The 19,144-nt window shown below is 37.3% G+C and overlaps 1 protein-coding gene across 1 annotated transcript in view; it reads left to right on the top strand.

Moving 5' to 3' along the window:
* The window catches only part of SLC9A9 (solute carrier family 9 member A9), a 219,940-nt gene that overhangs the window by 80,706 nt on the left and 120,090 nt on the right, over positions 1–19,144 (top strand). The window contains exons 7-9 of the mRNA XM_064516842.1: positions 6,394–6,532; positions 7,665–7,770; positions 16,983–17,071. Coding sequence (XP_064372912.1) covers positions 6,394–6,532; positions 7,665–7,770; positions 16,983–17,071 — 334 coding nt within the window. The remainder of the gene's footprint in view (positions 1–6,393; positions 6,533–7,664; positions 7,771–16,982; positions 17,072–19,144) is intronic.

A 19,144-nucleotide genomic window follows, 5' to 3' on the forward strand; every position in this document is an offset into this window, starting at 1 on the left:
TGGAGGAAGAATAACAGTTTTTATGCAGTTCTTGATGTTCTAGGGCAGATGAGAACTAAGGTCTACATTAGGGTATGCCTACCTGGAACAACGCAAACTAAATATTTTCTCTGGCTGTACCCCAAGCTGCTGCTGTGTGTCAGCTTAGGCCTGAACACAGAAGACAACTGAAATATTTACCACTGTGGAAAACAGTCATCATTAGCTGCCAAAAATGACTACTGATGAGCTAAGCTGCTCTCTGTCAGTAAGGGACAGAGTCACTCAAATTCTGCAACTGCCTTGTAATACCACTGATGAACTTGTTTATCCAGTTAAGTCAGGTCTGATGCTTTGCATCACTCAAAAAGGAGCTTGACTCTTATCAGTAAATCTAGTCTTTTGTTTCCACCTAAGAGATTTTATGTAGCAAAAATCTAGCAGAGAGCCTGCATTCCTTATATATTTTCATGCAGATGCTGCTCTTCCTCATAAATGGCAAAACTTATGTTTTCCATAAAGTCTGTGACAGCTTTACCTTTCCAGGATGCCTGGTGCTTTGACATGTGCCATCAGCTAGCCAGCTTGGAATTGATAACAAAGACATTTTGAGGAAGGTTTCCATAAACAGTAAAAGCCTTACATACTACAACAGTAAGCGTTAGTTTGGTTTGAAGTAGTCAAAATAAAACAGCCAGAAATACATGATAAGGTCTGGAATAGCCTTGAAAGGGACAAAGGTGAGGACAGAAAAGAAAGGAAACAAACATGTCATGATGCAGAGAAAAGGGAACAGGGTATAATCCCTGAAGAAGATACTCTCTGAAATACCTGCCAAACCTTTTCCTAGAATTAAAACCAGTGGTGCTACTAGCAGTGTGCTGAAACCAGGTTGTGAGTGGAACAAAAACCAGGCAGGGCATGATGAGATGGGCCAGGGAGAATACAGTTTTGGATATCCAGGAAAGTGAAGGTTGAGCTGCTAACCACTTCAGCAGTAACTCAGCCTTCAGGAACTTTGTTTGCAGTTCTTATACACATACAAATAGAAAGCCCAATGTGTATTTCTGTGAAATCCAGATTTCTGGAACCTTAGTTTTCTAAACATTCACAAATATTGTTAGGAATAAATCTCAGGGAAACATATTTCTCTATCTAGAAGGTTGTAGCAAAGACACACCTATATTCTTTAAATGCATCTTCCATGTATTTGCTCTGCTTATTGATCACCCTTTTACTGAAAAATACAAGTTTGTTTGTTGTTGGAAATTTTGTTTGTATTTTTTTGTAATTTTTTGGTATCTGTAATTGTTTGTAAGTTTGTTTGTTGTTGGAAATTTTCATCTAGAGGACTTGATCTCTACTTGTTTGCCTCAAGCTACTGTTAAAATTGTAGGGCTTTTTCTAGCCCTAAATCATTCCTGCACTGGTGTGTCTCATCTCTCTCCTCCCTTAATGGCACGCAAACCTCGTCTCTACTTCACATATGCTTTTGCTGGCTTAGCATACTCACATCCCAATCTTATCTCATTTGTGTTCATTTTTATAGGTCATCTACTTACTATTACTGTGTGAGGAGGTATTTTATGAGGAAACCTGGAAGGTTTTACTGGCCTAAGGCTTGCCAAGCGGAGGTGTAGGTGTCTGGTGCTGTACATGCACTTTCACACCCAGCTTCTGGTTCAAACACCTGCCTTGTGGAAAGCCTGCAGAACTTACAGTTCTGTCTTTGGGATTTTCTTCCAACACTCTTAGGAAAACTACATTGCTAAAAAGTTGTGTGGAAATAGGCGTTCAATCTACTTCTCTGCAAAGTCCATGTTTTCTAACACAGTATAGTGGCCTACCTGTATCTGTATAATTATAGTTTTAGGAAAAAATAACCTCCTTTTCATCTTAAAAACAACCTTGAACTCTGGATATTTTGTTCCTAGCCTATTTTATTTTTCGTAATTAGCAGCTGATGAAACCACTATGTAGTTTTGTAATTCTTTATCACCTGAGGGAAATCACACCTCATTCACTGAAAGTATTTTAAGGAATATTTGAGGTTTCTGTATTTTCAGGTATGAATTTTTTTATATTGCCCCTTATTCTCTTCTCTGCAGTATTATGTGGCACATGATAGTGCTGCAAATAGGAAGGAGGCCGCTGGGCAATAGGAAGCCCTTCGACCAAACAAGCTGAAAGAAATATTCCTTTCCAAAGGTTGTAAGCTTTTTGTTTCCATATTGGTCACATAAACAGAGGGAAGAAGGAAGGAATGAGTTTATTTATTGGTTATTGCTAATTATTGATTCTAAATCACTTTATTAGTAATTTTAGACACAAGTTTAGACACATTTTCCTTCTGATGCTAGAGTGTATTTTCTTCAACCCATTACCTTTTTCCAAAACTCATCTGATACATGTGCTATATCACTTCGGCTTATATCAAAACCAAAGATTTTGTGCTGTTCCATGAGTCACAACTGATTAACATCTCTTTATTTGATACTGCCACACTAGCCCTACGCTTGCCAGGACTTGTCAGGAACAAAAGGTTGGATGCAAGTTTTAATCTCATCTATACATTTTTCCTCAAAAAACTTTCACAACTTCCTGAAAAATCTTTGCTCTAATCCTAAATACTTCCAAATTTTTTAAAAGGAAAATAGTATCACTGTACTAAATTCATAGGCTGGTAAATCTTACAGCAAGAAAAGGGTCTTATGGGAGAATAAAGAGGTCTTCCTTGGGAATAACTGGGGATGTAAGTAATCAGTTGAGAATTAACTGGAAGTATGATTGTTCTCTTTCTATTACAATAGAAGTTAAAATTCAGCATGCCATGGGGGCCTTTAGTACCCTATTCGCATATAAGCCCGTAGAAAGAAACATTCTTCATCATGCTAAGCTTTCATCCTAAATAATCATAAAAGATAAGGGAAGCTGGATGATTGAGGTGTTACAACTGGCACAGACAAGAAATCCTCCGTTTTGCCTCAACCAAAAGATACCATCCTAACTTACAATTTATTACATAAATAAATATTTTCTATATATCCTTTTTGAAAGCACTTCAACCTGTCCATTGTTATTTGGCCAATGAAGCACAGAAGAACTGGGAAGAAAAAGGGATTTGTCGAATAGTTTTCTAGTATAGGTAATATTAGCTAGTTCTTCTAGTATAGATAATATTAGCTAGTTCTTATAGGAATGCATGAGAAAACTAGGTGTTATTCTTAACTCCACCCTGTGGGTGGGAAAGCAGAGCCAGGTTACCAAACTTACACGTATAGCAGGGCCAGGGGGAGGTGTTTGTGGGACATGTCTATCAAGCATTGTCAGGGCCCAACAAGGATCTCTCACCCCATCCCTCACCTGTATTCCATTATCAGTAGTCAGTAAGTCATAGCTTTGTCATTAGCTCTGTTCAGTCACCAGTCTCTGAAGATAACTTTCTATTCCCTTGCTTTTTCAGGATTGGCTTAGTCCACCTCTAATAGAAATTTACAGAAATACCCCATTTTGTTCCTAGACCAGTTCAACAAATAGAAAACCTCTAATATTTAAAAACTAAACACATTTTCAAATCTAAAATCAAACTCTCACACACTGCTCCTTGATGAGCTGAGATCACCCCTTTCTGTATCAGTCACAGAGACCAGACTAGCAGAAATGGAGAGTCATGTTGGCATGTTTCTCGAATTGCTCTCTGAGAAGGAAGAAGAGCAGAGGCACTGTAAGTTTAATTATCATTCTGTCCAGTGTTAAACTCTGAAATTTTGCTTTTATATCAAATAATTGGCTTCGCGGGAAGATAAAAAGGATAAAATCCTGTTCCACTAAACTACAATTTATACAGAAAAACTATCAGGTAAATTAGTACGTATTTTAGACACTTGCAAGAGTTAAAAGGCAGCACTAATGAAGAAACATGTTCAAGAAAAAGAAATCATAGATCCATTATAGAATAAGGCATAATGAAAAATAGAACTAAATATGCTTTGAGCTGCAGGAAAAAAAAAATAGATGGCAAACCTGAGTTCTGGAAAGATCTAGACCGGAAACCATAGTTGACATAATGAGCATGGGCTATTTTATGGTGGTTTTAAAAAATGTGATTTTACAGGGCATATTTAGTAGAAAAATCTCCCAGTGAGATGACAGTCACTCTATATTTGTTACTGAAATAGCTTAATCAAGAATAGGATCTTTTGTTCTAGTTTTTTCCATATCTGAAAGCTGTTGGTAAACTGGAGGGTATATTGGAACCCTAACTGGTTTTAACAAAGTCATCTTTTCTTGCCTTAACGTTAATGGCTACAGCTGATATTTGACTAGTGAACTTTCACTCCACGTCAAGACTTTTTTTTGTTACTTTTTATCATGGAGCATCCCTTTTGTAGGCAGAGACACTCATCAGTATAATAAACGGGGTTTGTTTGATTTCAGGATGTTGTCCTGTTGACCTCACTGAATTCAGCACTTACAGCAGCACCAGTGACACAAAAGATCAATTACTGATTTATAAGTCACTAGACAACCCATATTAGCAGCTACAGTCCCTGTATACTTATTCAAGGGAACCATGTGGTTGCTCTACTGTGAAGACATCCCTAAAATGTTTCAGTTTAGCATTTCTGGTTATACTAACACAGTAGTTTCAACTCTAAATAGCTAAACTGATGTCCTCCCTAGGTATACAAAATACACTTAGCAGATTAGTCTGCTAACAACAGTATCATCGCTGATAGGATTTTCTTTCACAGAGAAAGTTATTCTCTCTGTTGAGAGAATGTATCTATCATTTAATATAGTTCGTTATTTCATAAGGGAGCTGAAAGAACAGAAGTTGTGTAGGCCAGCGATGACAAACATTTCAGAGTCATTGGGGCAAGAGAAGCAAAAAATTATAACTGGCCCCTGGTCTAAGACAACCACACTTGAAAGAAGACTGAAAATCTGGACAGCAACATGTCATCAATTAGCATTACTACTGGGAACAATATTTTATGTACCAATATTAATAGCACTTTCCATTAAAAAATCATCTCACTATTTTTGTGGTCCTGCTAATCAGCCTGAGTAGAGAGAGCACATTTTGGTATTTAGTAATTTCTCTTGTAAAAAGTATTTGCTGCTCATATTTAGTCTCCACCACATGCTTTTAGAATCCTTGTGCCTTTTTACAGACTAAAAGCATGAGATCTAGTTTCACATTTCTTCACATTATTTGGAGTTCCCTAAATGAATGCAACTGTTTAGAAAATGCTCCATACAGAGCTGCATCTCTGAGCCTCATCTCCAGATGGAAAACATCAGACTGCAGGGATCACATGTTCTTAACAGGCAAAAGCATAAAATATTCAAAACATTTTAAAAATTCTAAATTTTTAATGTTTAAAACACCAATCATTTTCCAGCAATCAAAGCTACTATCTGGAATCCAGTGCCAAGCTCAGTTGATTTTCTTTGACAGTGAACATAAAAGACCTCCAGTACTGAAAGCAACAGAACCACAGAAGTCTGAAATGTGGCTTAATTACTGTTCAGGAGGCGTAGGGCTGTTGGGTGTCTGTTAATTTTAATGTTTCAACAAGCAAAGAGGCATACATACTTGGTATCACTGGAATTCTAGGCAATAACTAACTCATAGCAAATAGCAAGCCAGATGCTCTCAAAAATATTTACGTGTATGGCCTCCCCTTTGGTGGCATAATTTCCAATACAAAAGTACTCTTGATGGCTGTACTCAGAGGTGGGATATAGGAGATGACCTCTGACAACTGCAGCAGTTTCTTTCTGCGGGAAAACATTCATTCTGTTTTTCCACCAGGTTTCATATTCTTTCGCTGTTGATATGCTTTCAGTGCTGTTTATGAAGGGTTACACCAAGAAGGAAATACTAGGTGTTTTATGACAAGGTAGCTGCTGCAGATTTGGTACATACTGTGATTTGTATCACCCATTTGAGCCTCAGCCATAAAGTTGCACTTTTTATCAGGCATATTTGTGAATATATAACTGCTCTGAAGACATATGGTCAATAAATAATTCAAAGTTATCTATCTTCCCTGCAGATTTCTTATATACCTACCACCTTTTAATATTTAGTTGGCCTGGAAACAGTATTCTTTACTGCACTTTTAGTATAAAAATGTTTACTAACTGATAGCAAACTATTGATTTCCAGGGTGATACCTTGAAAATAAACCATTTTTCCCCCAGTCTCTATCTGTTCTGCTTTCCTATCTGCTATCAGCCCAGAGAAGCCTTGTTTTGCACTGTTAAATTGTATTACAGGAATATCTCATGTAGGAATCCCTAAGAAAGACTATTTTTAATTATTGATTTCAATATCATAACAATGTGATTGAATTAATTACTCCCTTTTCTCTTCCTTTCTCCCATCCCTTTGTTTTTTTTTAGCTCTATATCCATTTACAGTCCCAAGGAGAATCCTAATGCATTTGATGCCGCTGCTTTCTTCCAGTCAGTGGGAAATTTTCTGGGGATCTTTGCTGGATCATTTGCCATGGGCTCCTCTTATGCTGTTGTCACAGCTTTAATATCCTTTATTGCTTGTTTTCAGAGAGAAAAATCTGTATATGTTGGGAAGGTTGTGTGGTATGTGACACTGACCATCGTTACTTTGAGCTTGAACTTCTGCACTGTGGATTCGAGACTTTGCAAACAATCAGATCATAAATTGACAGGAAATATAATCTGTCCGAATCCACAAAGAACTTAAACACCTCTAGCTCCAAATTTTATGCAAATCTCTTTTTATCATTAGGCAAGGCTGTTCTTTATTTTACTATTTGTAAATAATTATACTTGTGTACAAGTGTTTTGAGGTTAAAACATGAATGGTGATTTGTTTTATTTATAAACTACAGATTAGCAGCATTTATACTAAATGACTATACTATTACTATACTACTATACTGTTTATACTAAAACACAAGGCAAACCACAAATCAAGCCAGTCAGCTTACCTAAACTAGAAATAAAAGGTGTATCTTTTGCCCTGCTGTTTTTGTTGCATTTTAGAGTTCTTTGTGTAAAATAGTGCTTAGAAGGAAGAGCAGCAGTTTTCATCCTCCTTGCACTGTTGAAAATGTTAAACAAAATGCCATTCAGTGTGGAACTGGGCAAAATGAGTTAACTAGTTTTATTAATATGATGTGCTTGAGAGACTAAAGCACTGATTATATTCCTAACAATAATTTCAATAATTCCAGGCTACAGAATTGAACTGATCTTCTACTTTGCAGAAATAATAAAGCCCTTGGGCCTTTGATTTTTTGAATGCTATTTGTCTTTTCACTTTTTCACATTTCTTTTGATTCCAGTTGCGTGTGTATAATTCAGTTACTTGCAGCAGTAAGCAGGCAGGAATATCTCATGTAAACAAACGCTGGGAAAAGAATCTAAAATGCAACCAATTAGGCATTAGCCCAAAAAACACAAGAGCTACATGTGTAGCTTTAAATGGAAGGCTTGTAGAATTCAGCTGTTTAAAACCTATGCTAGATTTTCGTTTTTGTTTGAAATAATTTAGCAACTGTGCAGCTTTTCCTGAATTCAGCTGGCATAGAGGTATACTGTGGAGGAGTTCTCCTTCTATCATCAGGTCGGGGGCAATTTTAGCTTACAAAATAGTTGCTTTTTATTTTTCCTTAGTCATCTTTCAGCACTTGACAAAATTTACAAAGCTGTGCGAGTTCCCCATGTTGGAGACAGGCCTGTTTTTCCTCCTATCTTGGAGTGCCTTCTTATCAGCAGAAGCCGCTGGTCTTACAGGTAAGCGTTGCATTTACTGAATAAAAGGAGCTTTACAATATAGTTCTAGGGGGGGAAATGCCACTTTTTGGCATTTCTAGTGTGAGAAACTGGCATTATTTTGGGTGTGACATCTTATTTAAATCTCCTAAAAGCCAGTTGCTGTAATGGAGCTACTATCGTCTTTGAGGACAAATCTGTAGCGACACTGAATATTTCTTCCAGACAAAGGTTTAGACCAGGCTGAAGCACTCAGTCTTTGATTTTCCTTTCCACCTACATAGTCCCTTTAGCATTAGTCCCCGAGTTCAACTACAGAACTGGGAGCTTGCACACTGAGCATACCTCCACATTTCTGTCCAACTAAATGACCGAAGATGAATGCAAGTATGAGGAACGAAATATACAGTGCTATGGGATGGCCGGGGCTGCGTGCTCCTCCCCATGCATTGCATTGCATTGCCATCCCTCCTCCCTTCCCGCAATCACCAGTGACCAAACAGAGGACAGGCTCAACATCGGAGTGGGCTGCAGCCACCTCTGGATTTTTCTGGAAAAAGAATGTTTTGTTCAGGACACCTATATAAACATCATTTGCAGCAGGATAGTCATGTTCGAGTGACAGGCAGAAAGTCACATATGAGCTGATTGTTTCTTCGTTAACATTAAGAAAGGAATTGTGCACTCATAGTCCAAGTACATACGCAGGGACTGCTTTTCAGCACATAAAGAGGCCACAGAAGTTTAGGCAAAAACTGTAAACGGATAGGGTTTACGCAGATAATATTGTATTGTAACCTGTTAGTGTGATTTGAAAGAAAAGACTTGGTAATAGCCTGATCACTTTAATGTTCTCGATGCTGCCATTTCTGAAATCTAGTGCTCTAGTTAATGTCAGGGAAAGTCATGAAAACTGCTTAATGGAGCGTTAATGCAGCCCATTCTATTTTGTTTGCAAAATTGTTCAAGAACTAAGTTTAACTTAAGCATTAGTGTTGAAAAGTCTTCCAGGCCAAAGAAGCTGAGGGAAATCCTGGCCCCTCTGAAGCTGACAGTTACACTTCTACTGACTTGGATGGAGCCATCACGTTACCTTTCTTTAGTATCAGCCAGACAATCAAAAGATTTCTCAATGAGCTTAACATCTTCATCTTCAGACATCTTTGCCTTGTATAATGTATAATTTTGTGTCCTGCTTCATGCTAAAATCATCAGGACAATGAATAACAAGAGCGGGGCATGAGTTGAACAGAAGGGTGATATTCTATCGCATGGAGAAAATCAGATATCAGCTGAAATAAAGCTCCATTTGTTGTCTTTATGCTTAACAGCTCTTTAAAACATGACAGGATTCTTTACTCACTACATAAAAATGGTAGCAAACAAGGATGATTGTTAAACACTTGCCTTCAAGTGGAGGCAATGATTTCCCAAGTCAATTACTTCCAAGGAAAGGCTGTTATAAAATACTTGCCAGCTAAGAACACGGATGCTATGTTTCATCCAGGAACAATTGCAAAATAGGTAAGTTATATATTATATCCAAAAAGTGCATTTGGAAAGGAAACATTAATATGTCCTTTCAGCGCTTCAGGCACTGCAGCACCAGAGGTAATTTCCATTTCCTGGGAAAAGGAACAGGCTGCCTATCCAGACAAAAATAATTGGCATATGTCTTTTTTGAGTACTGGGAATGTGGTGACAGACACTGTAGCCTCTCCCACTAGTCACTCTGAGGAGTGATTTTTTTTTCTTTTAGAATACATAAAATATCTGAAATAGAAGGCTCAATTATTGAACAGCACAGATGGTTTTTATTGTCACCATGGTAAGCTACTTTAAATGGCCAGAGAGAGAGTGGTAAACAAAGTCAAGATCCAATTAAAGAAAAAAAAAATAAAATAAGCTATTTCTTATAAATAAGAAATTGATATAGACATATTAAACATGAATTGCTCTGCCCACACACAAACTGCAAGCAAAACATATCAAGCCATTTCAGGTCTGTCATTAGCCTTTTTTTCATAAATGTGTACTGAGTTTCAGATGGAAATCATTTAATTACAGTGTTGTGAGAAGGCAAAGTTTAATCTTGAAAATTTTATCATCAGGATTGAGCCTTTGTCTTTTAGTTTCTGTGAAAGGCTTTTCTCAGAAGCTGTTAGGGTAAAGAACCTCATGGAACCTTTCTTGTAGCTTCAGAAGTTCAAAGCTGTGTTTCCTGAATACAGTGGCTTTATTAGTACTTTGTTGACATTACACTTTTGAGTGGATTTTTTCAGTTGTTTGGTCTAACCAGTTTTGATGTTCCTTTCATCTTATCTCAGTCTCATCTGACATAGCTTTAACTCCCCTCCTTTCGAAGTATGATTCTAAACTCCCTTTCAGCACTAAAATTCCTGTGTTGGTTAATGTATTTTCAGTTGACTTAGCTTCTGTTGGAGGTATAGATTTCAAAGATAGCTTTGATTTCTCATAGAAATGCTAATGGAATCTGTGTAAAATGCAGTTAATGTGCGCAGTCTCCAAAGCAGAAGTATGTGATGCACGAAGCACCTGCTGCAGAAAGCATAGGGAGCATGGAGGAAGCCCATCCTCTTGCAGATCAAACCCAGCTCTTCATCCATTCACTGCCATTTTCAGTCTTTTCCAGCTTACTTGCTTTGTCTTTTATCTTACTTAATGCGTACATCATCTGATTTTACAATCAAGTGTATCTGCCCTTAAAAACAATCATTAGAACTAAGACGGCATCACAACCATGCTATGACCACTGTGGACCAGTCCATTCAATGAACTGAATTCCTAGTTTAAAGTCTTTGATTTCAATAGATTTGCTTCAAAAACTAATTTGATCCATTGTACATTTGTTACTATCTTCATGCTCCTCAGATAGTATTTCCTCTGTTCATTCCTTCTAAATGAACTTCAAAGGATTAACACTAGACATTAGTATTTCCCTGAAGCTATTAAATAATGCAACTAGAAAATAATTTTATTCTCATAATGATTTCCATACTAGCTCTTCCATCCCAAAGCCCCTTTTTTCCCCAATACTGAGATACATCATAATTTATGAAGAGCTATAATGTGTTTTGTGTACTTACAGTAAGTGATAGAGCTCACTGTTTAGCTTGTGGATTTTTTTTAATAAAATGTGAAAGGATATTAATGCAGGTCAGCATTTTACAAACTATTTCATTCTTCTACCTCAAGATATCCCATGCTAACACACAATGTATGGGCCAGATCATGGCTGAGGAATGGATATGATCAAACCAGCAAATCGCAATAAAAATTTGGGATGAGTACACAATGATTGTTATACTGATAACTGTAAATTATAGATGAATGTAATGGATATTAATAATACAGCTATCTCTTCAAGCTATGATATATGCATGATAAATTGATTCTTATACAGTATAATCTAATTTGTACATGTTATAATTTGCCCCAAAGTGACAGTCATTCCTGAATACTGAGCAAAGTTTCCATAAGAGAATGCTACATTAAGGTCAGTGTTAGTATATCTGCATTAATTTGTCAAACATCATTGCAGAATATGTACTAGTAGGCTATGGAAAAAAATCATAAATAATTGAAATTAAACACTTGTCAAAATAAATAAAGAAAGTACAACTTGCAATGTAATGTTCTTGCTGTTATTAATTGCTTATTCTCTTGCTTTATAATTACCAGACTCAATAATTTTTAACTGAATGATCAGTCATTAGTCTGTGAAAGATTCCGTGGTATACATTGACATTTAATAGTCACCTAAGTTAGGCTCTTTGTATCTACAGCTGTTTGAATTTAGTAGATATTCAAATAAACAGAAATTAATATATCTGCAAAAATGCACTCAAATATATCTGTGTGAATTTACTTGCTTGTATGCATTCATTTAATGAATACTTCAAAGTCATATGGAATTAATCAGTGTAAAAGCATCAAAATCACAGCAAACTGCTCGGCTTCCCTGGTGCACAGCATCTCCTGAGCAGGGTGAGAGATGCTCTAACGGAGTTGCCTAGGTCCTGAGAGAAGGGCTTTTTAAAACACATTCAAATTCTGATTTTACATGTCAAACCTTCCTGAGAGAAGGGCTTTTTAAAACACATTCAAACTCTGATTTTACATGTCAAGCAAAACCTGTGCTATGAATCTAAGAAGTAGAAAAGGTCAGGAAGGAAGGAAAGTGAGAGGGAATGTTAGACATGATCTTTGCTCCTTTACTGGTTTCCAGAATAATGCTGTGCAGAAAGAGATGGACACTGGGCGAGTTTGCCACTAGATCCATTATCTGCCTGCAGGACTTCAGAGAGAGCTCTGGATGGTCTGCATGGTGCTCCAAGGGGGGGGATGTCAAGTGGATCCTGCACTTTAGACTATGCTCAAAGACACACTTTGCTGACATACGTGTGGGATCCAGTACTCTGTACAGCTTCAGCTACCCCATTTGTGCTTGCAGCAGTGCACCGGACTATGCACACACTGTACCTGACTCTGGCTAATGTTGGTTCTGTGTAGGAACTGCCTTTTAAGACAATAAGGGAATAGGAGACAGCTGTTTGTTTTTAGAGAAAAGAATATATTCTAGCATGGCATTAGGCTGAGATCAACGATCAGCTGCATAATATCAGGCTAGGATATCTAGTGTAATCGGAGTAATTTGGAGTCGCGCAGTTGCTAGTGAACAGAATCAGGATACATTAACCCTCTTAGCACGTCTGGAATCAGACCTGGCATGCCTCACCATAGGAGCTCCAATCTAAATTGCAGGCAGTCACTCTTTTGAGGTTACAGAAGTACACCATCGAAGCTCAGGTCTCACCTGAAGCAACCAGGTGCAGTCTCAATGCTCTGGCTCAAACAAGGATCTAAACACTCTCTCAACACTGGTTTGTTGCTTTCTATCACTTCAACAGAAAATCAACCTAAGGAGACTCCAGAGATGAAAACTTCAAACAAAACACCAGGCTTTAGTTCTGCACTGGCACAGGTCTGCTGAAAGAAGCCTTAAATCTTTGCTTCAAGGAAATGATTAGTTACACTTCGCCCCCACAGTGAAAACAGACTGACTAGGGATGTTGTGCTACCGGTTTTCATTGCCTTATCACTGCAGCAATTTGATGCAGAAAGTGGTGCCTCATTTTGTGCCACTCACACATTCAGTCTGCAGTGCATACGCCCAGTGGGCTCCTTGGAGATATTTTGACATAAATATGATTCCAAAGTAAATGTTATTTGATTTAAATAACTTCTCTATTATCTAGTGCTCATTGTTCTCTTTTCTCCACATTTCATTGCCCTTGATGCAAGACTTGTTCCTCTTGGTTTATCGTACTGTGGCATTTGCAGTACATTGTGCATTGTTACAGAGACACTCCTGAAGCTCTGCTATGTTTCATAGTGAGGATCAAAACCAGTCATTTTACCTACAGGTATTTTCACATAAAGTTATATATTTTATCCAACCACTTACTCCTTTATTTCCCTAGAAGGTACAGTTATTTTTTTTCTAAATTCCTTTTCTCACTATGAAATGACCTGGCAACTGGAGACACAATGACACAATGTCAGTTTTTCTCTTGGATTAGCAATTTCTGAAGTTTAGGTTGTGGCCAGTGACTTCCAGGTTTGCATTAAAAGCACTCTACTCATGCTGCCCTTCTCTGACAAAAGGCAAATATTTTTTCTTCCAAGTTTTCTCTTAGTGCCAGATATTGAAAAGCAAGGGTACATTTCCTTTTGCCTGTTTGTGAAATGATACATCAAGGACATTTATTCTCTTTCTCTCAAAATATAGAAATCATTTTAAAACTATTTATGAATTATTGCTTACACCTTCTGCAACAATACTTTTTAACGTATGTTACTCCTATGTCCTATATTATCTTTGGACATAAATAGCTTTTGTCCTAAGAAGAATTCCAACTATGAGTATTCAGCTAAACAAATGTAAGAATAATTTCTTTAATTGTACTAACACCTAACAAACTACAACTATTTCTCTGCATGCTACATAGGGAGTGAAAAATGAAATACAGTGTTAGGCTTTTATTTCTTATAACACATTATCAAAGAGGTTAAGCTGCAGCTGAATCCTTACTAATAGGTTTGTACGACTAACAGCATTTTATTGTGAGGTTTCTCATTTTTTATAGCTCTATTAATGAAATTTTCCAGTAACTTTACATATAGAAAAAAGCATCTGTATTGCACTCAACAAGTTATTTCCCATTTCTTCTCTATTTTTTTTCCTATTCAATTTAGCATTGTGTTTCAGAACTGTAGTACTAAATCTCTCAGTAATTGCTAACTTCACTGCTTAAAAAAGAAACAATGTAACAGCACTGAAGAAGTGGGCTGGTCTCTAGCACTCTGAAATTAAATCACTAAGCATTATGGACTGGTAAAAAAGATCATCTCACTTTTTCTGCCTCACTGCATCTAATACATATTTTCTGTTTACAATTCTAATATTAGCAGATTTTTTCTTCAGAAAACCCAGAAGTTTATGCATCGGTTTAGTGAGAACTGATTGCCATTCATTTTTCACTCCAGAATCTGAGGGTTTCTTCAGGTTTTAATGAGAAAAGAAATAATGAATCAATTTGTTTCTGACATACACTATGTCCGTTATAGCAATGTGGAGTCAAAGTGAATGCTGGCAGAAGAAGATCGGACAGTTCCAAGAAGAACGCTTGGAAAAAAATTAATAACCTAATATATGTCCAGATAGCATTCTGTTTAGATAGTATTTTGCTACCTAGCTGACTTCAAAATCCAGTTTAACATGAGATTTTTTCACTGTAAGATCAGTCCTTTTTATTTCACATCACTATCTCAATTCTCTCGCTATTCTACCCATGGTTAACGGTTTCTTAGCAGTCACAAAAACATTTTATAATCATATTTGAATGTAACAGTCAGTTTAAAAAAATGCAAGACTTGGCACGACAATGAGTCATGTAAAAGAAAGTGAATCGAAAGTGCTATCTCTATTCTTGTTACTGAGCCTGCAGCTAGTGATACTTAACAAAATTACCAACTGGCCTTATTTTTTTACTGAAATTTCATTGTTTGAGCAAACCATTGCATATTTTTAATGCTGTTAATTAGCCATGAGAATTTATAAACTCCCCAAATCAGTTCCATATAATAAAATACAGCTTCTGACAAAAAGACTTAGACCCATTTAAGAGAATAGTTAGACCTCAACAAAAAGATGAATTTCCCAGAACATATTTAGGTAGTGACAATCTCACTTCTACCCACATTATTTATTTCCGTGAAAAGCCTCAATGTGAGTAGAAAAAAAATAAATATCAAAGTAGAGGAAAGAAAATAAATACTAAGAAAGACACAGCAGTTAAAGCTCAGTGGAATTTCTCTTGGCTGCACTCTGTTCTGCAGAAAATGTACAGGTAAATTTACAATATAAAAAGAAACTAGAAGCAAAAACAAAATGTCCACAGTGCTGTGTGTGGAAAAAAAACATTTGCCTCTTCATTTTCTTTCTGGTGGCAGTTATCCTTTGTGCCAAATTCATCTCATCATGTTTTTATTCCACACCCTTTCCTTCCATCGAAGGCATATTAATGCCAGGCCTCAGTCCTTTCCCGAAACAAGCCAGGCTTGCAAGTACAGAAAGCTGGATGCTGTTAGGCAATATTTTTGTGTTTAGCAATCCAAGGGAGAATGAGAAACTTGAGAACGACCTAGTGAGGTACTAATTATTTTAACTAGTATGTGTTGATGCTCTGCTCCCCCAAATGAAGTACTTCCAGCATCTTCTAAATTTTCCTTTGCCATGCTTTCTTTAGTATCTATACCTTGCTGTAGGGAAGGAGGATATTTCGCCCACCACAGGGTGCCAGAATTCAAACACTGAGAGGTCTGGATGAGCCCGTTAAAACCCTGCGCAGGCACCAGCACCGTCACCTGACGCTCCTTCGAACGCTACTGCCCGTTCGCTCCGGTGGCTGCATTAAGCCTGGCCTGCTTCTATTAATCCTTCTGAACTGGCAGATAGTTTTGTATTGGCCTTGCTGTTTATTCAAGCCTGCAGCATTGCAGATTTGGGGCCCCTTATGAACCTGTTCTGTCGCCGCAGAAGCGGGGGTATGTCTAGAAGCTGACCGGAGCTCGCATGCTCCACACGCTTCAGGAAACGCGCGCGGAGGGTTTCAGCAGAACGATGATTGGAACGGACACAAACAAGCCCTGAGCTGTTTTGTGAATAATTATCAGCACAGACATGCCCCACGTTTACAAAAAACAAACACAGAGCTTTTTTTTTACGTACGGCCACTGGTGGACACTTATTTTTGATTTTCTATTTTCCCCTTCTCTGGGTTCCTCCTGCTTTATCTGTGTCCAGGGCTGACAGGAAATTGTAGTTACCATTTCTCCAGCTACTTTAATTATAATACTGCATTGCAATCATGTTACTCAACAGTCCTAGGGAGTTAGGAACAGGGCCAGGGCTGGGGAGGAAGCATGCAAAAATAAAAAAGTATTGCTACAATATAATATTGTTATATTCCCGACAATCCTGCTGTCCTGCTCCTCATGACCTCCCACAGGCTGGGAAACATAATTACTGTCACACAGCTCCAGGCCTTGACCCAGCCATTCTTGGCAATGCAGCTTGCACCTACGAGAGCATCATTTTTAAGCAATACACATCGCCTACCTTGCAGATTGCTATACATTGCTTACAATAAGGCTATGAGTCAGGCAGACTGAAATGGCTTTCCCCTATTGCAGTCATTCAGTACCAAGTGCTCACAAACCACTCATGTAATAAAATCATCATGATTTTTTCCTTTCCTATTCAGTTGCTGCCAGAATTTTCCTGTAGTTTGACATACTTTACATTACGGTTATGTTATAGTCTTGATGAACTATCCATCAGACCGTGATCAGATGTTGCCATGTGTTAATTCAAACAGCCTGTACTACACACTTGGGACAAATACACAACAGTGGAAATGCTATGAATGGGTGATGGAGCAGGTACAAGATACAAGACCTCTACAATTTTTAGAAAACTAAAAAAAAAAAATCTAGCTTGTTTGCAATATGCTCGTATAAAACATATTTTAGAGTTCTTTTGGTACAAAATGCTTTTGAGACAGCCTAATTAGCTTTTTATAAAGCCCTCTGACAAACCTAAGGAAGAAAACAGAAGCGGGTAACTCTGGTTTTTCTTTGAATTACAGGTATTGTTGCGGTCCTTTTCTGTGGGGTCACACAGGCCCACTATACCTACAACAACCTGTCAGCAGATTCCAAAGTGAGAACTAAACAGGTAGAGTATGGAATAACTGACTTTGTGTCTTCAGCTGGTGTAATGAATATACAGAGGTACTGGAACATAGCTGGATGAGATTTCATTAATGCAAAAGAAGAGGTTTGTGTCTTTTTCAGGGGAAAGACTAGAGATTTTGCCAGGAAAACATTAACAACTTTCTGGGTAAGCAAAAAGTATAATCTATCCTGCCCGAGACCTGAAATGTCAGTCTAGGAGATGAAAGTTAAGGAGATGATAATTTATACCAGCTTCTGTATAAAAATGCTGCAAAATTAAGAAAATGCAAGAGCTCTGGTAAATTAGAATGAAATAATCTGAGAGATTGGATCCACGTGGATTTTTGCAAAGGGACTCTAGAAACTGTGCAAGCCAGCACACAGCCTTGAGCAATGAAATCATTTCATTTCTGCCTCATTAAAAGTCTGACACAGTCAGAGAGAGAGGGATAATTTTTTTCCTTTGTCTTATTTAAAATTTGGAGACAAGAAAAATTGGGTTATTCTGTTTTTTACTTAAACAGGTGAGTATTGCAATTGTAATTATTCTGGAAAATGTGGGGCTGTTCTCAATACAGGAATTGTGGCATTGCAATGTTGAAAATACTTTTCAGCCCAAGGAATAATGTTATACTACCTAGTCACTACCTGGCTCCTGTGAGCAATCATTTAACTGCACAATTTTCTTCCCTCATATGTCCCAAGAAACCCAGACCACAGAAAATCTACCTCCCAGAGCAAAATGGGAACATATGGTCCAAGACTACAATTTTCATGATGCAGTCTGGTACCTTTTTTGCAATTCCTCAGTTTTAAGTATTTCAGTTAAATGAAGATTTTATGTGCAAAATTTTGTCATTTCTTGCACATTTCAATTTAATCAAAAATCCAATTTTCCATCACAAGCAGTTCAATAGAAAAAATACTGAGCACAGCATCAGCTCCACTGTCAGCCTCTCACAGGTTTTAAATCAGCAGTTTCTGGTTTGAACTCCCAGACTAAAATGTTAGCTAGTGAACAGTAAGTCCTCTCAGCTACTTTTCTTCATCGCAGCTAAGGCAGATGCTTTCCAAAAGTATTCCAACAGAGGATAGGGCCCTTCTCTGAAAACTGTATCATAAGGGAATAATGTGTATATCTACCATAGAACTGTTTCTATTTTGCAGAAATACTGAATTACATAAGCTGTTTCCACCCTTGCATATAACCGTTACAACTTGAATACAAGACTTTTTGTCAGGCACTCATCTGCATGGTTTAGTGACATATAGGCATAGTTATTATACTTCTGAACTTACTATAAGATTACAGGAGTAATTTGTAAGCACTAATGAAAAAAGTGAGTGGGGGGGGTGCATGCCATGGTATTTTTAAATATATATGAATCTTTTCAGCTACGGAACTAACTAACATTTAGTTTAAATGCAAATACCATTTTTGTTCTTGTTCTCTCATTTACTCCTTCCCATTCAAAAGTTCAAAATAAAATAGTGAAAATAAACTGAATCTACCCTTGAACACACAGAAAAGGGATTCTGTGTTTCTCTATGGACCCATGAGTTTTATGCATCTCTTCTATTCTGTTTTTCCCTTCCCCCATAAACTCTTAATCCTTGACCTCCTTTATGATACAGTTCAAAAATTGTTTTTAAATTGCTTTGAATTCTTCTAATTTATTTTCTAATCCATAGATTACCCTTTCATATGCAGCTGTTTCAGTGAGATCTGCACTTCCTCCTTCCTTCTCTTGAAGCAAAATTTACTAAGCCATACGCTTGGTATTCTCCTAATCATATATGACTTTATTGTATGAATATTGTTGCTCAGTCTCATTCTAAAACAAAGCCTGCTTTGCACCCAATTTAAGCCATTTTTATTACTCACTGCTGACCAAAATCAACGACTTTTCATTTCATTTATAGAATTATTCCAAAGCAGTCAGTATCTTCTGTTACAATATGACAGATCTTTCAATAAGATTGGTGAGTTGTAATGTGCACTGAGAAGCCAGTGAATTAAGGATGAAGTTAAGGCCAACAAAAAACATGAAATTAGATTTAAAGATAAGTGGAT

This window comes from Dromaius novaehollandiae, chromosome 9, assembly GCF_036370855.1.
Source record: "Dromaius novaehollandiae isolate bDroNov1 chromosome 9, bDroNov1.hap1, whole genome shotgun sequence".
NCBI classification, from domain to species: Eukaryota; Metazoa; Chordata; class Aves; order Casuariiformes; family Dromaiidae; genus Dromaius; species Dromaius novaehollandiae.